This window comes from Dipodomys merriami, unplaced genomic scaffold (genome assembly GCF_024711535.1).
Source record: "Dipodomys merriami isolate MVZ:Mamm:240054 unplaced genomic scaffold, mDipMer1.0.p SCAF_8, whole genome shotgun sequence".
In the NCBI taxonomy this organism is placed as follows: domain Eukaryota; kingdom Metazoa; phylum Chordata; class Mammalia; order Rodentia; family Heteromyidae; genus Dipodomys; species Dipodomys merriami.
Window position 1 is genome coordinate 48,238,129 of NW_027206401.1, and position 19,051 is coordinate 48,257,179.

Genomic DNA, 19,051 nt, shown 5'->3' on the forward strand with positions numbered 1-19,051 from the left:
CCACCCATTTTCTTCCATGCCAGTAGCCAGAGGGCAAGGATGCCCAAGAGAAAACAGTTTGTCTGACAATCTACTACTCCCCATAGTTGATGATGGATTCAAGTTATAATGTCAACCTTCAAGAACCCTCTAAAAAGCCAGGCATTGGTGGCTCACACCTATAGTTCGAGCTACTCAGGAGGTTGAGATCTGAGAATCACAGTTTGATGCCAGCCTGGGCAGGAAAGTCTGTGAGGCTATTATCTCCAATTAACTCCCAGAAAGAAAAAAAAAAGAAAAACCTTTAAAAGAATCAATTTCAAGCATATGTAGACTAGTAGGGAAGGTATTTTAAGAGAGACCTTTCCAAATCAGACTTTCTAAGTATTTAATTCTCTAGTCCCAGCTCCTCACAGGCGCTCAGAAAATGCTCATGGAAAGGCTAAATGACTTATTGATACTTCCCCCTTACACACACACATTTATTTTTATTAGATTTGAAGCAAATATGGAAGGTGAAGGTGCTTTGTTGATTTGAGTACCCAGACTGGTCTCTAGAATGTCTTTATTTTTTTATTTTCATAGTAGACCTCAAAGACAGAGACGAGAAGCCCATGAAGATGCCCACAAGCAAGTCAGGTATGGCCACAAATGCTCACACCATTCTAAGGATGCTGCTTCTTTCCATACTTCTATCTCAGTGATTCTCAGCAGTGTTTCCAGCCCCCCACTACCCCCCAATCAGGAAGCAGAGGGAGAGGGGTGAGAGGAAGGGACCCTAAAAGGAGGTGGAAGGTATGAGTGCTGTGGGTAGCAGTAGTGACTGCTCCCCCACTCCCCCCCCTCCTCACCCCCATGTCCCTGCTTCCTCTTTCACACCCATGGGCTGCTCAGTCCTCATTCACTAGTTCAGATCTTTCCCTGGGCAACCACTTTCTTGGCTACTCTCGGCTTCCCTCCTCAGCTCCATAAGGCCGTATTCCCTTTGTGTTTCACTTTATGCTTGGAAAAGTGCTTCCACAGTTACCTCTACGCATCCCAGCCAATCATCAAGCTTGATCTTTAACAGTTGGAAAATCAGGCGCAGGGAATGTGGTGCAAAGGCACATAGCAGGCAGTTGCAGAATGGAGACAGACTTCTGGTAGCTTGGTCCTCAATACTAGAGAGTTCCTTCAGGAAAGAAGATAGCAAAGGACAGAGGTAGATGCAAATGCACTAGGCTTTTTCAAGATTTTTCTTCTGACCACCATACCTATCACCTGCAACAGTATCACCTGCAACAGTATCTAGGACTCTGAACCTTGTTAGATATGCAAATTCTTGTCCTCTGCCCAAACCTACTGTACCAGACCCTGTAGGGGCTATGGAGGGTCAGGAATCTGGATGATAATGAGTCCGGTGGGAGATGCTGACACATGCTCAATGTTTGGAAGCCATTACACGGTGGGAAAGGAAGTGTGTGTCAGCTCCCCTGAAGAAGAGTTGGCCAGGTGTCAGCATATGGAGGATCTGGGAGGATGGTGATCTATGGATTTCAAAGATTGTGCTGATGAGCAAATGAGCAATATTCAAGGCTGCTGTTTATAAGGGCAGAAGACTGGGAGTAAATCCAAACATCTACTGCTAGGGGACTGCTTGGTCACGTAGTTTATGAAATATCCACTCAAAGAATTCTGCATTGTAAAAAGAATAAGACAAGACAGGCACTGGTGGCTCACACCTGTTATCCTAGCTACTCAGAAGGCTGAGATCTGAGACTCCCAATTCAAAGCCAGCCTAGGCAGGAATGTCCATGAGAGTCTTATCTCCAATTAATCAGCAAAAAGCTGGAAGTGGAGCTGTGGCTCAAGCAGTAGAGTACCAACCTTGAGCAAAAAGGCTAAAGGACAGTGCTCAGGCCCTGTGTTCAAGCCCTAGTACTAGAACAATAACAAAAAAGAATAAGGCACTTGGGGTTCTATGGTATGCAAACAAATCCAAGGCTTATTAAGTAAAGGAAAGGCAAGTAGACATAAAAGAGTTCCTAAAATGCTAATTGGGTGTAAAGAAGTAGAGAACTAAGACTATTTCATTGTTCTTACATATTTCTATATAAGCAAGTCTGGACAGATAAACAAGAAACCAATAAAAGAAGTACCTGTGGATGAGGGAAGAGGGTGAATAGTGAATGAAAGCATTAAAAAAAAGTCAAACCTGCAAAGACATTACTTAGAAAAAAATAACTATGAATTGCCATAGAGGCAATCCAGAAATCAAGTCCCATATAGACAGGGTGGGTGGCATCAGACAAGGGCAAGTCCATTCTCCCTTCACAGAGTGGCCAATGAACATCAAGGAAACCAGGCTCAGCCACACCCACTCATTCCCCTCCAGCCCAACCTTCCTCTAATGCCTGAGAGCCAGCCCAAGAGGAAAGTCCATGAGATTCTTACCTCCACAAGAAAGAAAGGAAGAAAGAAAGAAAGAAAGAAGGAAGGAAGGAAGGGAGGAAGGAAGGAAGAAAGGAAGGTAGGAAGGAAGGAAGAAAGGAAGGTAGGAAGGAAGAAAGAAAAGAAAGAAAGAGAGAGAGAGAGAGGAAAGAAAGAAAGAAAGAAAGAAAGAAAGAAAGAAAGAAAGAAAGAAAGAAAGAAAGAAAGAAAGAAAGAAAGGAAGGAAGGAAGGAAGGAAGGAAGGAAGGAAGGAAGGAAGGAAGGTAGCAAGGAAGGTAGGAAGGAAGGAAGGGCTGGGAAGGTGGCTCAGTGGTAGAGCGCTTGCCTTGCATGCATGAGGCCCTGGGTTCGATTCCTTAGCACCACATAAGCAGAAGAAAAAAAAAGCCTGAAGTGGTGCTAGAAAGAAAGAAAGAAGTAAGTTAGGAAGGAAGGAGAGGGGAAAAAAGCAAGCTGAAAGTATGGCACAAGTGGTAGAGCACTAGCCTTGAGCAAAATGCTCAGGGATAGCACCCCGAGTTCAAGTCCCAGGACTGGCACCAAAAAGAAAAGAAAAGACCAGCACCAGCAGCTCTCAGTCTTGATTACTTTTTTTTTTGCGGGGGGGGGGGGGGGGTCCGGTCGTGGGGCCTGAACTCTGGGCCTGGGCGCTGTCCCTCAGCTCTTCAACTCAAGGCTAGAGCTCTACCACTTGAGCCACAGTGCCACTTCCAGCTTTTTTCTTTTTTTTTTTTTTTTTTTTGGGTCTAGTCCTGGGGCCTGAACTCTGGGCCTGGGCGCTGTCCCTCAGCTCTTCAGCTCAAGGCTAGCGCTCTACCACTTGAGCCACAGCGCCACTTCTGGCTTTTTTCGTTTTGCTTATGTGGTGCTGAGGAATCGAACCCAGGGCCTCATGCATGCAAGGCAAGCGCTCTACCACTGAGCCATCTTCCCAGCCCCTGCTTTTTTCTTTTTGCTTATGTGGTGCTGAGGAATCGAACCCAGGGCCTCAGGCATGCATGGCAAGCGCTCTACCACTGAGCCACCTTCCCAGCCCCTTGATTACTTATTAAAAACCATTTAGGAAGCCAGCCCTACCTCTACTTGCTTCCATCAAACCTAGGGACTTGCACCAGCCACGCAAGAGCTCTACCACTGACCTCCTCCTCCAATGCTGAGAAGCTTTACAAACAACCAATTCCCAGGCCCCTGATTCCCAGACTCCCAAAATCAGAGACTTGAGACAGGGTTGGGGTTTCACTATTTTACAAACACCTGTGTCATCTGGTATCATTTGGGTTGTTTATCCAGAAAATGGAAAAAGAAGAGGGGCTCTCCTACACGTAAAAGGAGAAAATAACATTCTGGGAAACTTATCAAAAGCAAGTCAGAATAGAAATGTTTTTCATCTCTTGCTTGGAATATTTGGTCAACCTGTTTTTCTTCTCACAGTCCAATTCTGAAACGGAGCCCTGACATCACCAAGTCACCTCTGACCAAGTCAGAGCAGCTGTTGAGGATTGACGACCATGACTTCAGCATGAGGCCTGGCTTCGGAGGTAGGAGAGGCACAGTCCTATGGGGATATCTTTCTTCCTTTCTTCCTTCCTTCCTTCCTTCCTTCCTTCCTTTCTTTCCTTTTTCTTTTCTTTCCTTCCCTCTGTCCCTCCCTCTGTCCCTCCCTCCCTCCCTTCTTTCCTTCCTTCCTTCCTTCCTTCCTATTCTTTCCTTCCTTTCCTTTCATTCCTTCCTTTCCTTGCTTTCTTTCTTAGTTTTAAACTCAAGGCCTCATACTTGCTCAGCTGGCTTGCTTGCTTGGTGCTCTACACCTTGAGCCACATCTCTAGCTCTGCTTTCTAATAGTTATGTTGGAGATAGACTCTCTTGAATTTTTCTTCCTGGGCTGGATCCTCCAAAATCTCCAAAAAACTGTGATCCTCCAAATTGCAGGCTTCTGAGTAGCTAGATTCTAGGTGTGAGCTACTGGCTCAAGCCTTCTTTCTAAGGATCCTTCTGTCTGTCCATGGTCAGGAAATCAAGCCCAGGGACTTTCTGGCTTTACTGATTAGAGTTGTCCTCCTTGCCCTGGGTTCTGCTGAACACATTCTTCCGAGCACTGGTAGGTGGATGACAAGCTTGGGCAGCCAGTTGTCCTTGAAGGCGCTTCTGAGAAACTCACTCCTGGGCTGTGGGAAGACCAGGCAGCCATAGCCCAAAGCTGCCCCCTGAAAATTCTCTGAAATTCAGCCTGGCAACCTTGCACTAAATTTGCTCTCATTTGGGAGCTTGCAGATGAACTGTGGGTACATGTGTGAGGGAAGAACATGGTCTGCGGGGTTTAATTAAATGAAAATAGCTTGAGAAAATAATGACTCCGTGCAGATGGAAGGTAAAGCCCTCTGACACTTAGCCTGTGGCTGCTGGGTTTCAGCCTCTTAGTGTCAATTAGTTCCTTATGGGCTTTATTTTTTCTGGAAAAAATATTTGTTTTACAAATCATTCTCATGGTTTTTTAAAATTTTTTTTGCCCTTGTCAGCTTTGCCCCTCAAGCAAATAGGCTCTCAAAAGGAGTTTCTGTTCATTCCATAATTGGCAGCTGTTGGAGCCAAATCTCCCTTTCTACTTCATGGTGGTTGGAGTCTGTCATGCCCAACCTGCATCCTGAAAGCAGAGAGGAGCGATCAGGAATCTGTCTTCTTTATTAGAATTTCTCCCTCCACCTACACTTTTTGTTTTGTTTTGTTTTACTTGCTTATTCTAGTGTCACAGCTTGACCTGTAGCCCTTGCACTCTAGCTTAAGACTGATGCTGTACTTCTTAGCCATGCCTCTAGCCCAGAGTTTTGCTGGTTAATGGAGTCTCATAGACTTTTCTGCCTGAACTAACTTTGAACCATGACCCTTAGATCTCAGCCTCCTAAGAAGCAAGGATTACAGGAGTGAGCTATCGACACCAAGCTAATAACGTATTTTATGGCCCAGAAATCACAACCAATCTAATGTTTTTAAGGCCTTTGTGATGCATTATATTTTCCTTAGATGTAGCAAAAATGCAGATGTGTGGATTTGATAAATGACCCTTTGGTTCTGGGTGCTATCCCCAAGCAATGCCTTTCCCATGGCCAGACAGAGAACTACTGGCTTCCATGATAAAAGAAGGTCAAATCAAAAAGGCTGCAAGCAGGAAATAAAATGGATGTCCTCACACCAAGGAGGTAACACCTTATTCAGACCCAACCTTTGACCTAGGTCTATATCATAACTTTAGATAGTATATGGAATCAAAGAAGAATATTCCATAGTCATATCATTTCAGAATAATCTGGATGATTCCTAACAAAAAACTTATGTTAAATTATCATTACTATTATTATTATTAACAACAGCAACAATAATAATAATAACTCGCTGGGCTATTCCAGGCAGCCAGCCCGTGAGTCCACCTCTTTTGTCTCGGGTTTCCAGAGTTCAAGTTTGCATTGACCAAAACCTTCCAATCTGACATGACTCTGAGGTACTAGGAGAAATGCCCCTTTTTCCTACCTCTTGTGTAATACAAACTCAAGTAAAAAGAATACATGCTGACATTGTGTCCGGTTCCCAGGCCCAGCCATTCCTGTTGGTGTGGATGTACAGGTGGAGAGCTTGGACAGCATCTCAGAGGTGGACATGGTGAGTGCTTCTCTGACCAGGGCTGTAGGTAGGCAGGGAGACTCACACAGCCCATCCCTCAGTACAGTAGGAAGTCTACATACCAGAAGACGCTAAATCTCACAATCCTCCTGGGAGGTGAGAATTCGCATACTTGATTTAGAGATGGCTCTGGGAAATGTGTCACTGATCCATTGATAGGTAACAAATAGAGTCAGATGACAAACTTGATCACTCTCCACTTCCTCCGCTGCCTCCAGTACCCAGGATCACATAGCTGGGATCCATTCTCTGCGCAAAAGCTCTCAAAGGGAAACTACAGGGTAGAAAGAATGCATTCTCCTCCACCCCTTTTCTTTGATCTGCCGAGATCAAAAACAGAGCATTCCACAAAACTTCACTTACAGGACTCACTCACAGGTTTGGGTCCTCCAAGAAGCCGACCCAGGACAAGCAGTCTAGCCCAGCGGTTTGTTTGGGGGGGCACAATCTGGATGTGACCTAGAACAGAGTGGGCAATGAGATGGGGAAGGGAAAGAAGCAAAAAGAGCCATGCTCCCCAACCAGCCACTCCCAAAGCGATGGTCCCACTGGGTTGGCCAGGGACCAACCAAGAACGAGCTCAGGAGGAGCATGATGGAGGGGCAAGGGGGCTGGTCCGTTCACCCACCCCCTTTCCCTCTGGATGTGGGCTGCTCTCTGGCATGCACCCCTGGAACTGTCAACTTGAGCCACAGCTGGTGGTGGCAGGAGGCTCCCAGTGCAGAGGGGAGGGGAGGGGAGGGGAGGAAGGGCCTCCTGGGAGTAATCGCCATGGGGGAGGGGAGGAAGGGAGAGACTGAGGAATCTCCTGCTGACCCTGTGGGGTTGTGAGTGTGTGTTTGGGGTTTCCTGTCTGTCTGGCCCCCAGGACTTCACGATGACCCTCTACCTGAGGCACTACTGGAAGGATGAGCGGCTGTCCTTTCCGAGCACCAACAACCTCAGCATGACATTTGATGGGAGGCTGGTGAAGAAGATCTGGGTCCCTGACATGTTTTTTGTGCATTCCAAGCGCTCCTTCATCCACGACACCACCACAGACAACGTCATGCTGCGGGTCCAGCCCGATGGGAAAGTTCTGTACAGCCTCAGGTGCGAGGAAGGGCAATCCGGCTACTTAACCAAGTATGCTGGATGCTTCCTACAAGACCGCATGTAACACTGTGCAGCTAAGCGCTGGCTTGCAACAGCCACTGTGCTTTTGGGCTCTGAACATCTAACTTCTAACCCACCAAATTTGGCGGCATCAAGGAAAACTAACTTTACATATGAGGACTTGGATTTTTTGTTTGGGGGTTTTTTTGGTCAGTTGTGGGGCTTGAACTCTGGGCATGGGCACCTGTCCTGAGCTCTTCAGCTCAAGACTGGCACACTACCACTTGAGCTACAGCACCACTTCCTGTTTTCTGGAGGTGAATTGGAGATAATCTCACGGAGTTTCTGGCTTTGAACTGGAATCCTCAGATCTCAGCCTCCTGAGTAGCTAGGATTACAGGCATGAGCCACCAGCGCCTGGCCGAGAAGAACTTTTTTTTTTTTTTGTCGGTCGTGGGGCTTGAACTCTGGGCCTGGGAGCTGTCCCTCAGCTCTTCAGCTCAAGGCGAGCGCTCTACCACTTGAGCTACAGCGCCACTTCCCGAGAAGAACTTTTAAAGAGCTATTCAGTCTTGAAAGTACAGCTGGAGAAATTTCTTAAGCTGATATTTATAGTCTACCTCTTATCCTATATGTATTATTATTTATTATTTTGGTATTACTAGGGATTGAAGTTAGAAACTGGAGCATGCTAGGCAAGTGCTCAAATCAATTGATCTATGTCCCAGCCCACGTTTTACTTTATTTTATTTTTTTAATTTGGTTGGATTTGAATGGTTTTACACATGCCAGGCAAGTGCTTTACTACTTGAACCGTGCCTCTAGTCCTTTATGCTCCAGTTATTTTGGGGAAGTGTCACTTTCCACTCAGCATAGACATTTCTTATATCTTTGATGGGTAAAATTCCTACATAAGTTATTATCTCGGGGCTGGGAAGGTGGCTCAGTGGTAGAGCGCTTGCCTTGCATGCATGAGGGCCTGGGTTCAATTCCTCAGCACCACATAAGCAGAAAAAGCCAGAAGTGGTGCTGTGGCTCAAGTCATAGAGCACTAGCCTTGAGCTGAGGAGCTGAGGGACAGTGCCCAGGCCCAGAGTTCAGGCCCCACAACCAGACCCCCTCCCCTCAAAAATTATTATGTCATGTTCATCTTACTAACTTCAACCAACATTCATCAAATCATTTCCAATCAACTACTCAGAAAAAACCTGAAGTGGCACTGTGTCTCAAGTGGTAGAATGCTGGGAAAAAGAATCTCAAGGAGAGTGCCCAGGCCCAGAGTTCAAGCCCAGGTCTGTCACAAAATAATAATAATAGTAACAATAACAACAATAATAATGATATATTTCAGGGGGACAATGCCGAATTTAGAAACTAGTACAGCACAATGCAGTGCACAATATTGAATGTCAATAAAAGCAGTAAAGAATGGAAGAAGTTGACTTTATCTAAAACAAGAGAACAATGTATGGTCTTAAATCTTGCTCCTTTTTTTTCTCTTCTCTCTCTTTTCTTTCTTCTGATACTGGGATTTGAATTCAGGGCCTGGTATATTTATCTAGCTTGCTTGCTTGCCTTGCTTGTTCAGCTAGTGCTCTATCAATTGAACCACACTTGCAACCTGGCTTTTGGTAGTTAATTAAAGATGGAGTCATGAGGACTTTTCTACCAAGGCTGGCTTTGAACTGTTATCCTCCAGTTCTCAGCCTCCTGAATAGCTAGGATTACAGGTGTGAACCACCAATACCCAGCCAAGAGCTTCTTTTGAGAGACCATATTATAGATTAGGGCTTTTATTTCACATGGTTACATTGATGGCCAGCATTGTTTCTTTAAAATATTTCAATATGCTGAAGTTGGAAGAGATATTCTGTCTCACATAGATCCTGAGGTTAATCAGAAATATCTGAGAGTAGTTCAAAGAGAGTTTCACTCACAGGCTTCTTACCTAAATTCTGGAATTACAGGAAGGAAGCAATTGTGTAGGAAGGGAGCAGAAATCTTTTTTGCTTGCCTTATCTTCCTATACTTGCCTGTAGCAGGCTCTGAGACTTGGATTTGTGTTTCTATTTCTAGGGTAACTGTGACTGCAATGTGCAACATGGACTTCAGCCGCTTTCCCCTGGACACACAAACGTGCTCACTGGAGATCGAAAGCTGTGAGTAGACTGGTGCCCTACCATGCAATTCCAAACACCTCCATCTCTCAGTAGCAGGAACAGTAGAATTTGTTCATTTGTGGCTGTGCTTTTAAAAGTGATTGTGGAGATGGAAACCAAATAAGGGTAATTTTAAAATTCAGGAATAAATTTAGACTAAAATCTGTTCCTATAAGGGATCTTTTTAATCCCTGTAGTAATGGTTGGAAACTCTGTTCTGTATATCCAAGAATTTTCACAGAGATTCCTAGGCCAAAGCTGCTTGGGGAGGGGAAGTAGAAAGCCTTTGGCCTAATGTGTACCCGTGTCCATATTCCCACGTAGACAAATCATCCAGAGAGCTTTTATTTTTCTCTACTAAGTACCATTTCTACTGAAAAAAAATTCTTGGCAACATGAAATTTGGCAACATTTATCCTGTGGAACTGCCACTTCTAGTTTATGTGATTGTTGAGATTCTTATGTACCACCAACTGGAAAGTTAAAGACCTGGCTCAATGAGAACACAGGCTCAACCAACAAAGGAAAAAACAGGCAAATTAGACTTCATGAAAATGTAAAAATTTAGTACACCAAAGGATAGCACCAACAATATGGGAGAAAATGTTTACAAACCATATATGGTAACAGAACATAAAGAGAACTCTTTTTTGCGGAGGTTGGGGGGGGTCCGGTGATGGGGCCTGAACTCTGGTCCCTCAGCTCTTCAGCTCAAGGCTAGCGCTCTACCACTTGAGCCACAGTGCCACTTCCGGCTTTTTTTTCTTTTTGTTTATGTGGTGCTGAGGAATCGAACCCAGGGCCTCATGCATGTAAGGCAAGCGCTCTACCACTGAGCCACCTTCCCAGCTCCACATAAAGAAAACTCTTAAACAGCATCAAAACAACCTACTAAAGAAGTGGCAAAGGACTTGAATCAATATTTCTCAGAAGAAGATGTGCAAGTGGCTAAGGTTCACATGAGAACATGCTCAACATCACTAACCATGGTCTGTGAGAATGGCTCAAGTGGTAGAACACTTGCTAGCATGCTGAGACCCTGGGTTCAATCCCTGACCACATACACATGCATGCATGCACACACACACACACACATGCACACATACACACACACACACACACACACACACACATACACATACCCCATTAATCCTTAGAAAAATGCAAATTAAAACTACAGTGAGTTCCCATGGCTACTATCAGACAGCCAGGAGCCAGTGCTGGTGAAAACATGGACAACTGAAACTTTGTGCACTGTGGATTGAAAGGAATGTGATGTCACTGTTATTATATTCAAAATATTCAAAATAAAATTACCATGTGATAACTTTGGACCTATACCTACACATATTGAGAGTATTAACAAGGTATTTATACAACTATATTCATAGTAACACGATTCACAACAGCTAAAATTGCAGTAGTGTTCACTGATGGATGAATAGACAAGTAAAATATGCTATACAAAATGGAATATCATTTTCTTTTAAAAGCAAGAGAATTCTGTCACTAGCTACCATCTGGTTAAACCTTGAGGACATTGTGCTGGGTAAAATAAGGCAAACACAAACACACAAATACCATATGCTTCTACTTAGAAATCACAGACAGAAAGTAGGATAGTAGTTGTAGGTGTAGGGAGTAAGGAAAGACTGGGACAGTGAAAAGAATTCTGATGGTGACAGTCGCACAACATAGATTTGATACCGCTGAATGCTGAAAAATAAGTAGGACAGCAATTTTGAAGGTGCGTGTATTTTACGACAATAAAACAACAGCACATATCCAAACTAGACCTTAGAAAGAGCCAGGCAGAGGCAGAGTACCCAAGCTAGCTGCTCCATCCTTCATTCCCTAGTATCTGCTCCCTCCTCCTCTGTCTGCCTGAGCACTGCCTCCGACAGGCACAGTCTGGACTCTCCTTGGCTCCAGTTTGCCCCACAATCCCTGGCCTTGGCAGTACTTGTGGTATCAGAGGATTAATATTCACTGTCATTGATTTAGAGCACTTTTGTAAGCCAGCATAGCAGTGGATGGCCCCTAGCTCCAGATATCTGGGACCAGACAGTGTTTGGATGCCAACCAACACCACACATAGCAGGGGCCGAATGGACAGCTATGTAGGCCACTGGATGTAGGGCAAGGGTGTGGAACACCCAGGACCAATGACCCAGGATGAGTTACTGTTTGAGGCTTTGCTTCTGTGTTGTTATCTTCCCTTCATAAGATCCCCTTGAGAAGATTATAATCCCCATTCAAAAGAATGTCAGCCCTTGTCTCAGACACAGAGCTGAGTGGTTGAGCCATGATGAAATACCAAGTTTATTGGCAATAGAGTCTTGTTTTTCCCCCACAACAAGGGAACTTCTGCCCCCATCTGTAACAGAGCTTCTTCAGGTTGAGGCAGCCAGGGCTCTACACAGAGATAGAAACAGTAGACTGTACATAACAAGAGATACACTACAAAACACTGGTTTGTGCAATAGGGGGTTGTCTGCAGCACAATCAGCAGGGCAGACTGGGAACAATCCACATGTAAAAGTTCTGCCAGGAAATCTCCATTCTGCTCTCAAGGCCTTTTACTTAAATCCAGTTGTGAATACTAATCATGAATACCACAAAACACATTCACAGACTTCTGTGAAGTCATAACAGCAGGGTACCATAGCCAAGCTGGTCCGAGGAGTGTACCATCCCTCACACAGCTGAAGGGCTAGGGAGTCACAGAAAAGATGGTTTACAGGGGGGCAGAGGAGGACTTGCAACTCCATTAGGTTTCACCTCAGTTACAGCCAGGCAATTGGAGAGTTTGTGTAACTGGACTGTGAAGTAGGAAAATGGGGTGGGGGCAGTTATGATACCAAACAGTGCTAATCATGGAATCAGTTTGACTTTATTCTGGGTAGGCACAATTGGAGGCCTGAAAAAAAGGTCTTTTCTGCTCACATTTCTTCATGGATTCTTTTTACTACAATGTAGTCCATATCATCTGATAGTGGGTAAAGGTATTTGCTATCAATCAGAGAATCATTATACTTAGAAAGAAGAAAAAAATGAGGAAAATGAGCTGGAGGCCTGTAGTTTGCATCTATCATCATAGCTATCCAGGAGGTTTTGATCTGGAGGATCACAACTTGAGGCCAATCCATGCAGACAAATTCACTAGACTCCATCTCCAAAATGGTAGCAGCAAAAAGCAAGGCTGGAAATAAGGCTCACATGGAAGCATGAAGCCTTGAGTTTAAATTCCAGTACTGCCCTCCCTCTCCAAGAAAAAAAAAGGAAGAAAAAAGAAAGGAAATGTGCAGAAAGGTTTATAAGATAGAATCATGTGACATTTTCTAGTATTTCACCATTTCTGACCAACAAAATAGCCATATCAAGGCTAGGATTGTATCTAGAGCTTGCGTAGCATACACAAGGCCTGGGTTTGATGGTGCTCATGAGATAAAGGAGAAAAACCATGTGGTTTAACTTAGCAAAGACAAGCTGGATTGTGGATAAGCCTTTTCACTTGGGCGTTTGCTCAGATGGCTTTTGGACGACTGGGGAGAACTAGATTTGTCTTTCTGCGATTGGTTTTGCTTTGTTTCAATGGCGGTTTATTTACTTACACTATGTTAACACAATCCCAGTGGTTTGAGTGGGAGATCATTAAACATAGGTCCCACATTGCCCCCAGACAGGTCTGTCTTCCTCATCTTGAGTCTGATGCTGCCTCTCATTCTTCCAGATGCCTACACAGAAGACGACCTCATGCTCTACTGGAAAAAAGGCAATGACTCCTTAAAGACAGATGAGCGGATCTCACTCTCTCAGTTCCTCATTCAAGAATTTCACACCACCACCAAACTAGCATTCTATAGCAGCACAGGTGAGGCTGGGGTGTGGCTGTGTTACATAGCTTGCACCATAGCTGTGGTGGTCCATCCCCTATTAGGAAAGATATGACGTGGTTGTTAATGAGCAGAGCCTCAATCACCTGCATTTTAAACCAAAGATGGAGTCCCCAGTGAAATCGAGTGGGATACAAGCATTAGTGGAAGTGGGATGGTTTATTGTTGTTGTTGTTTTGTTGCTGTTACTTTTTGCCTCAAGAGTCTAGATTTCTAACAAGCTCCCAGGTAACAGTGAGGCTGCTGAGCTCTAGACTGTATTTTGTCTAACAAGAGTTCAATATTCTGGATACAGCCCTGATGCCCTACAATAGATGAGTGGATCAAAGAAAAAAGTGGTACCTATCACAGTGGATTTTACATAACGTTTAGAAAGAACAGTATTATGTAATTTGTAGTGAAATGGGTGGGCCTAGTACAAGTTAATCCAAACTCAGAGACATAAACAGCACATGTTTTCTCTTATATGTAGAAACTAGATCTAAAATACACTGGGACAGGATAAATTACATAGGACTCTAGGGTTACACACAGTGAGTCCAAAAGAGGAACACAAAGGCTCAATACCTATGTATATCTTATCACATAATATAATATTTATTTGAAATGAACTCCAGGAGGTGGAAACAGAGGGGTTTTTTCTTCCAAAAAGTTTAAATCGTCTTTTTTAGGGTTCACTTTGTGTTTAGGAGGATGGCCAAAATATTTTTAAGATGGATTCCCTCAGGAGGTGTGAGTTACTATACCCTTCTGTCCTTTATTTTCCACTTCTACTCTGTTAATGTTATAGTATAGTTCCAGTGGACTCTCTAAGGCATTTTTGAGTCTCTGAATAAAACCTGTTTTATGAAAGATGAGAAGAACACTGTCTTTTCTTTCTCTATTCCCCAGGCTGGTACAACCGTCTGTACATCAATTTCACATTGCGCCGCCACATCTTCTTCTTCTTGCTCCAAACCTATTTTCCTGCCACCCTGATGGTCATGCTTTCCTGGGTGTCCTTCTGGATTGACCGCAGAGCTGTGCCAGCCAGAGTCCCCTTAGGTAAGGGACATTTCAAGTTCAAGTGCACAGTCCAAGCATTGGAAAACATAAGTAATTTCTTCCACATAGAAATCATTCTTTTAGCTGGGTGTCTGTGGATCATGCGGGTAATCCTAGCTACTCAGGAGGCTGAGATCTGAGGATTTCGGTTCAAAGCCAGCCTGGGCGGGAAAGTCTGTAAGAGTCTTATCTCTAATAAACCACCAGAAAACTCTGTGGCACTGTGGTAGAGCGCTAGCCTTGAGCTGAAGAGCTGAGGGACAGCATCCAGGCCCAGAGTTCAAGCCTGACAAAAGAAAGAAAGAAAGAAAGAAAGAAAGAAAGAAAGAAAGAAAGAAAGAAAGAAAGAAAGAAAGAAAGAGAAGGAAGGAAGGAAGGAAGGAAGGAAGGAAGGAAGGAAGGAAGGAAGGAAGGAAGGAAGGAAGGAAGAGAATCATTCTTTTATAATTGGTCTTTTTGGCATTCTAATTTGAAAATATTCCAGGGTATTGATTCCCAGGGAAAATCCCATAATGAAGACTCTATATAGGAAAACAGTTTCCCATCAATATCCATCTAGACACCCCACCTTTAGTTTTGTTGGAACCACATCCTGGGGTGCAGAACCTGCCCTTTGGGTGCTTTTTCTGCTCATTTGTAGAATGCATCATATTATATAACAAGGCTTCTTCTCAAAAGGTAGCCCAAGAGATTTCCCTGAGGGAAATTTTTTTTAAAAGATGTCTTGGGCCTTATCATATCTGTAGAAGAACTGGAATGGCCAAGGGCCAAGAATGTGTGTGCGGGGGTGGGGGGGCTGGTATTTTATTTTGATCATGGGGCTTGAACTTGGGACCTGGGCACTGTCCCTGACAGTGACAAGCACTTCCAAGAAACTACTTTTTTTTTTCTGGCGAGCCCTGGAACTTGAACTCAGGGCCTGGGCTTCTTTTTTACTCAAGGCTAGCGTTCTACCACTTTAGCCACTGCCCCACTTTTAGCTTTTTCTGTGTATGTGGTACTGAAGCCTTCATGAGGTACCCAGGGCTTCATGCATGCTAGGCAAGCACTCTATCACTAAACCACATTCTCAGCTCCTATAAGAAACTACATTTTAACAAGCAATCCCATTAATTTTTTGGTAAGAACCAAGAATGGCTGCTTGCCATTAACTATATCTTATTTATTTGTACAAAGTACCATTGCTCAGACAAGTCAGGGCCTGCAAGAGAGTATGTGACCCATCAGGTTTTAGTGAAAATGGATTGGATCTACCCCTGAAGGTGACCCCAATCCCTTGTGATTTGATGTTGGCCAAGCAAATGTTCTGAGCTTAATTTGAAATTCTGGGCAAATTTCCACAGACAGATGCCCTGTCTTCTAATAGGTATTCTGCAGCTTGAACAGCTAGTGTGTCAATTAAGTATGCATTCTGGTTTGAAAATCTCTCTACCACAAATGATGTTAACACTATCATCCTTGGTAAAATTGTGGAGTGGCTGCTAGGGATGCCTGCCAGGTAATAAAAGTAAGTCAGAACTACAAGACTCTACAGCAGCAGTCACAAGACTAACTGAATCAAAGCCAAGCATGCAAGTTCATGCTTGTAACCCTAATTAATTCAAGAAGCTAAGATCTGAGGATCAAGGTTCAAAGCCAGCCCAAGCAAGAAAGTCCTTGAGACTATTAGCTCTAGTTAACAAGCAAAACGTCAGAAGTGGAGCTGTGGCTCAAGTAGTAAAGTGCTAGCCTTGAGCTAAAAGGCTCAGTGACAGTGCCCAGGCCCTGGGTTCAAGCCTCAGAACAGGCACCAAAAAAAAAAAAAAGAATTGAAAGAAATGATGATGCTTACCCATGTAATTGTAACTCCTCTGTACAGTATTTTCACATTAAAAAAAGAAAAAAAAGAAATGATGCTGCTGTAATGTGTGAGATTCCCTGAGAGGGATAAAACAATCCAATGATAGGATGAGTCTACAGAGAAGAAAATGTGTACATGATGAGAGAGGACCCTAAAAAAAGCTTTGTAAAAGCTAAATCTTTTCACCAAGCACTGATGTCTCTCTCTCTCTCTCTCTCTCTCTCTCTCTCTCTCTCTCTCTCTCTCTCTCTCTCTCTCTCTCTATATATATATATATATATATATATATATATATATATATATATATATTCATGCCTATAATCCTAACTACTAAGGAGGATGAACTCTGAGGATCACAGTTTAAAGCCAGACAGGACAAAGAAATCCAAGAGATATTCCCAAAAAGCCAGAATAGAGGTATGGTCAAGTGGTAGAGCAGCAGCCGTTAGCGGAAAAAGCTAAGGGACAGTGCTCAGGCCCTGAATTCAAGCCCCAGTACTTGCTTGAACAACAACAACAAAAAAAAAAAAAACCCTGCTAAAACTTGAAAGTTGAGTAGGTGTTTGCTAGACAGAGGGGAGGGAGGGAGACCTTTGAATACCAGACAGCCAGACACAACAGCATCTTATACATAGTCAAACCCAAGCTCATGCTTTCATTGCTCTCAATGTTTGTTGTAGGCATCACAACGGTGCTGACCATGTCCACCATCATCACAGGAGTGAATGCCTCCATGCCCCGTGTGTCCTACATCAAGGCCGTGGACATCTACCTGTGGGTCAGCTTTGTGTTTGTGTTCCTCTCAGTGCTAGAATATGCAGCTGTCAACTACCTGACCACCGTGCAGGAGCGGAAGGAACGGAAGCTGCGGGAGAAGGTAACGTAAAGTGTCAGGTGCTGGGACTGTGGGCAGGTCTGATCCTTTCTGTAAAATAGGGCCATCATACCACCTCCTTTACCTACTTCTTGTGAAGAACAAACAGAATGATGTATGATGTAACGTATGAAATTTACTATATATATTTCACCTACTCTGAACTAAACTTAAGTAAGATATAGTTCCTAGCCGGGCGCTGGTGGCTCACGCCTGTAATCCTAGCTACTCAGGAGGCTGAGATCTGAGGATCGCAGTTCAAAGCCAGCCCGGGCAGGAGAGACCGTGAGACTCCTATCTCCAATAAACCACCAGAAAACCGGAAGTGGCGCTGTAGCTCAAGTGGTAGAGCGCTCGCCTTGAGCTGAAGAGCTGAGGGACAGCGCCCAGGCCCAGAGTTCAAACCCCACGACCGACAAAAAAAAAAAAAAAAGATATAGTTCCTTTTGGTAGTGTGAGAATTTAGTGAAAAAAATACCAGGAAGGGAAAGGGGAAGAGACAATTTAACGTTGTGGAACAAGTTACTGACAAATATAGAGATGCAATGAAAGAATCCACCAGGAACAAACTCGCCTTATCCCAGGAAGTTTTCCTTCATATGTGCTCTCATCTGTCAGCATTTCTCAGGTTATCTTTTTTCTTGGGGCTTGAACTCGGCCTAGGCCTGGTCCCAGCTCAAGGTGAGTGCTCTACCGCTTGAGCCACAGTGCCACTTCCAGTTTTCTGGTGGTTAATTGGAGATAAGAGTCTCATGGACTCTCCTGCCCAGGCTGGATCTGAACCATGATCCTCAGATCTCAGCCTTCTGAGTAGCTAGGATTACAGGAATGAGTCACCGGTGCCCGGCTTCTGAGATTATCTTTTTTTTTTTTTTTGGTCCGGTCATGGGGCCTGAACTCTGGGCCTGGGCGCTGTCCCTCAACTCTTCAGCTCAAGGCTAGCGCTCTCCCACTTGAGCCACTTCCGGCTTTTTTTCTTTTTGCTTATGTGGTACTGAGGAATCGAACCCAGGGCCTCGTGCATGCAAGGCAAGCACTCTACCACTGAGCCACCTTCCCAGCCCTGAGATTATCTTTACCTTTTCTTTCTCCCTCCAGTCTGCAACTCCTTGGAGATGGTAATCTCCTCTAGATTGTAAATATTGGCTAGATATTGGTACAGTATCACGTGAGATTCCAGATTACAGAATTTATCTTTGTTGGTAGGTTTGGCTTTGGTAAAGCTAGTTAGAGGTACTTTTTCATTAAAAACATAAAATCTAGGAAGTGGTGCTGTGGCTCAAAGTGGTAGAGCACTAGTCTTGAGCAAAAGAACTTCGGGACAATGCCCAGGCCCTGAGTTCAAGCCCCACAACTGACAAAAAAATGAATAAAAATAAAATCTGACCACATAGTAGTAATCTATTCTTCAAACAGCCACCTTTCAAACTCCCACTCACAATAATGTGATCTGTACATATTTTTGCCAAGGACTTGGTGCCAGACATGGTGGTATACACAGTAAAGACAGCACTTGGGATGCAAAGCTTCAGATGGCAAGGGAGTCTAGCTTGAGCTACACTGCAAGACTTTGTCTCAAGAAAAAGATGGCAGGGGAAACTAGGGTGGATGTCAGTGGTAGAGTATGTATTTAGCATGCAGAAGGCCTTGGGTTCAATCCCCAGTACTTCATGAGAAAAAAAAAAAAAAGGAAAAGCCAGGTGCCGGTGGCTCACGCCTGTAATCCTAGCAACTCTGGAGACTGAGATCTGAGGATTATGGTTCAAAGCCTGGGCAAGAAAGTCCTTGAGACTCCTATCTCCAATAAACCACCAGAAAAATGGAAGTGGTGCTGTGACTCAAGTGGTAGAGTGCTGGCCTTGAACTGAAGAGCTGAGGGACAGTGCCCAGGCCCAGAGTTCAAAGCCCCATGACCAACAACAACAACAACAAAAAGGAAAGACAGAAAGGAAAGGAAAAGGGGGAGAAAAACAAGTAAGGAAAACACAAACAATCCTTCACTGGCCTAAGCAAGTATCAGATCCTAAGTTCAATCTTTAGTAGTGCCCTCCTCCTTTAGGTA

At 44.2% G+C, this 19,051-nt stretch overlaps 1 protein-coding gene across 1 annotated transcript in view; it reads left to right on the top strand.

Moving 5' to 3' along the window:
• Gabrr1 (gamma-aminobutyric acid type A receptor subunit rho1) overlaps nucleotides 1–19,051 on the top strand; it is a 33,421-nt gene that overhangs the window by 13,686 nt on the left and 684 nt on the right. Inside the window, exons 2-9 of the mRNA XM_070010741.1 lie at nucleotides 565–618; nucleotides 3,841–3,947; nucleotides 5,993–6,060; nucleotides 6,950–7,173; nucleotides 9,253–9,335; nucleotides 13,069–13,209; nucleotides 14,123–14,275; nucleotides 16,796–16,992. Of these exons, the coding sequence (XP_069866842.1) occupies nucleotides 565–618; nucleotides 3,841–3,947; nucleotides 5,993–6,060; nucleotides 6,950–7,173; nucleotides 9,253–9,335; nucleotides 13,069–13,209; nucleotides 14,123–14,275; nucleotides 16,796–16,992 (1,027 nt within the window). The remainder of the gene's footprint in view (nucleotides 1–564; nucleotides 619–3,840; nucleotides 3,948–5,992; nucleotides 6,061–6,949; nucleotides 7,174–9,252; nucleotides 9,336–13,068; nucleotides 13,210–14,122; nucleotides 14,276–16,795; nucleotides 16,993–19,051) is intronic.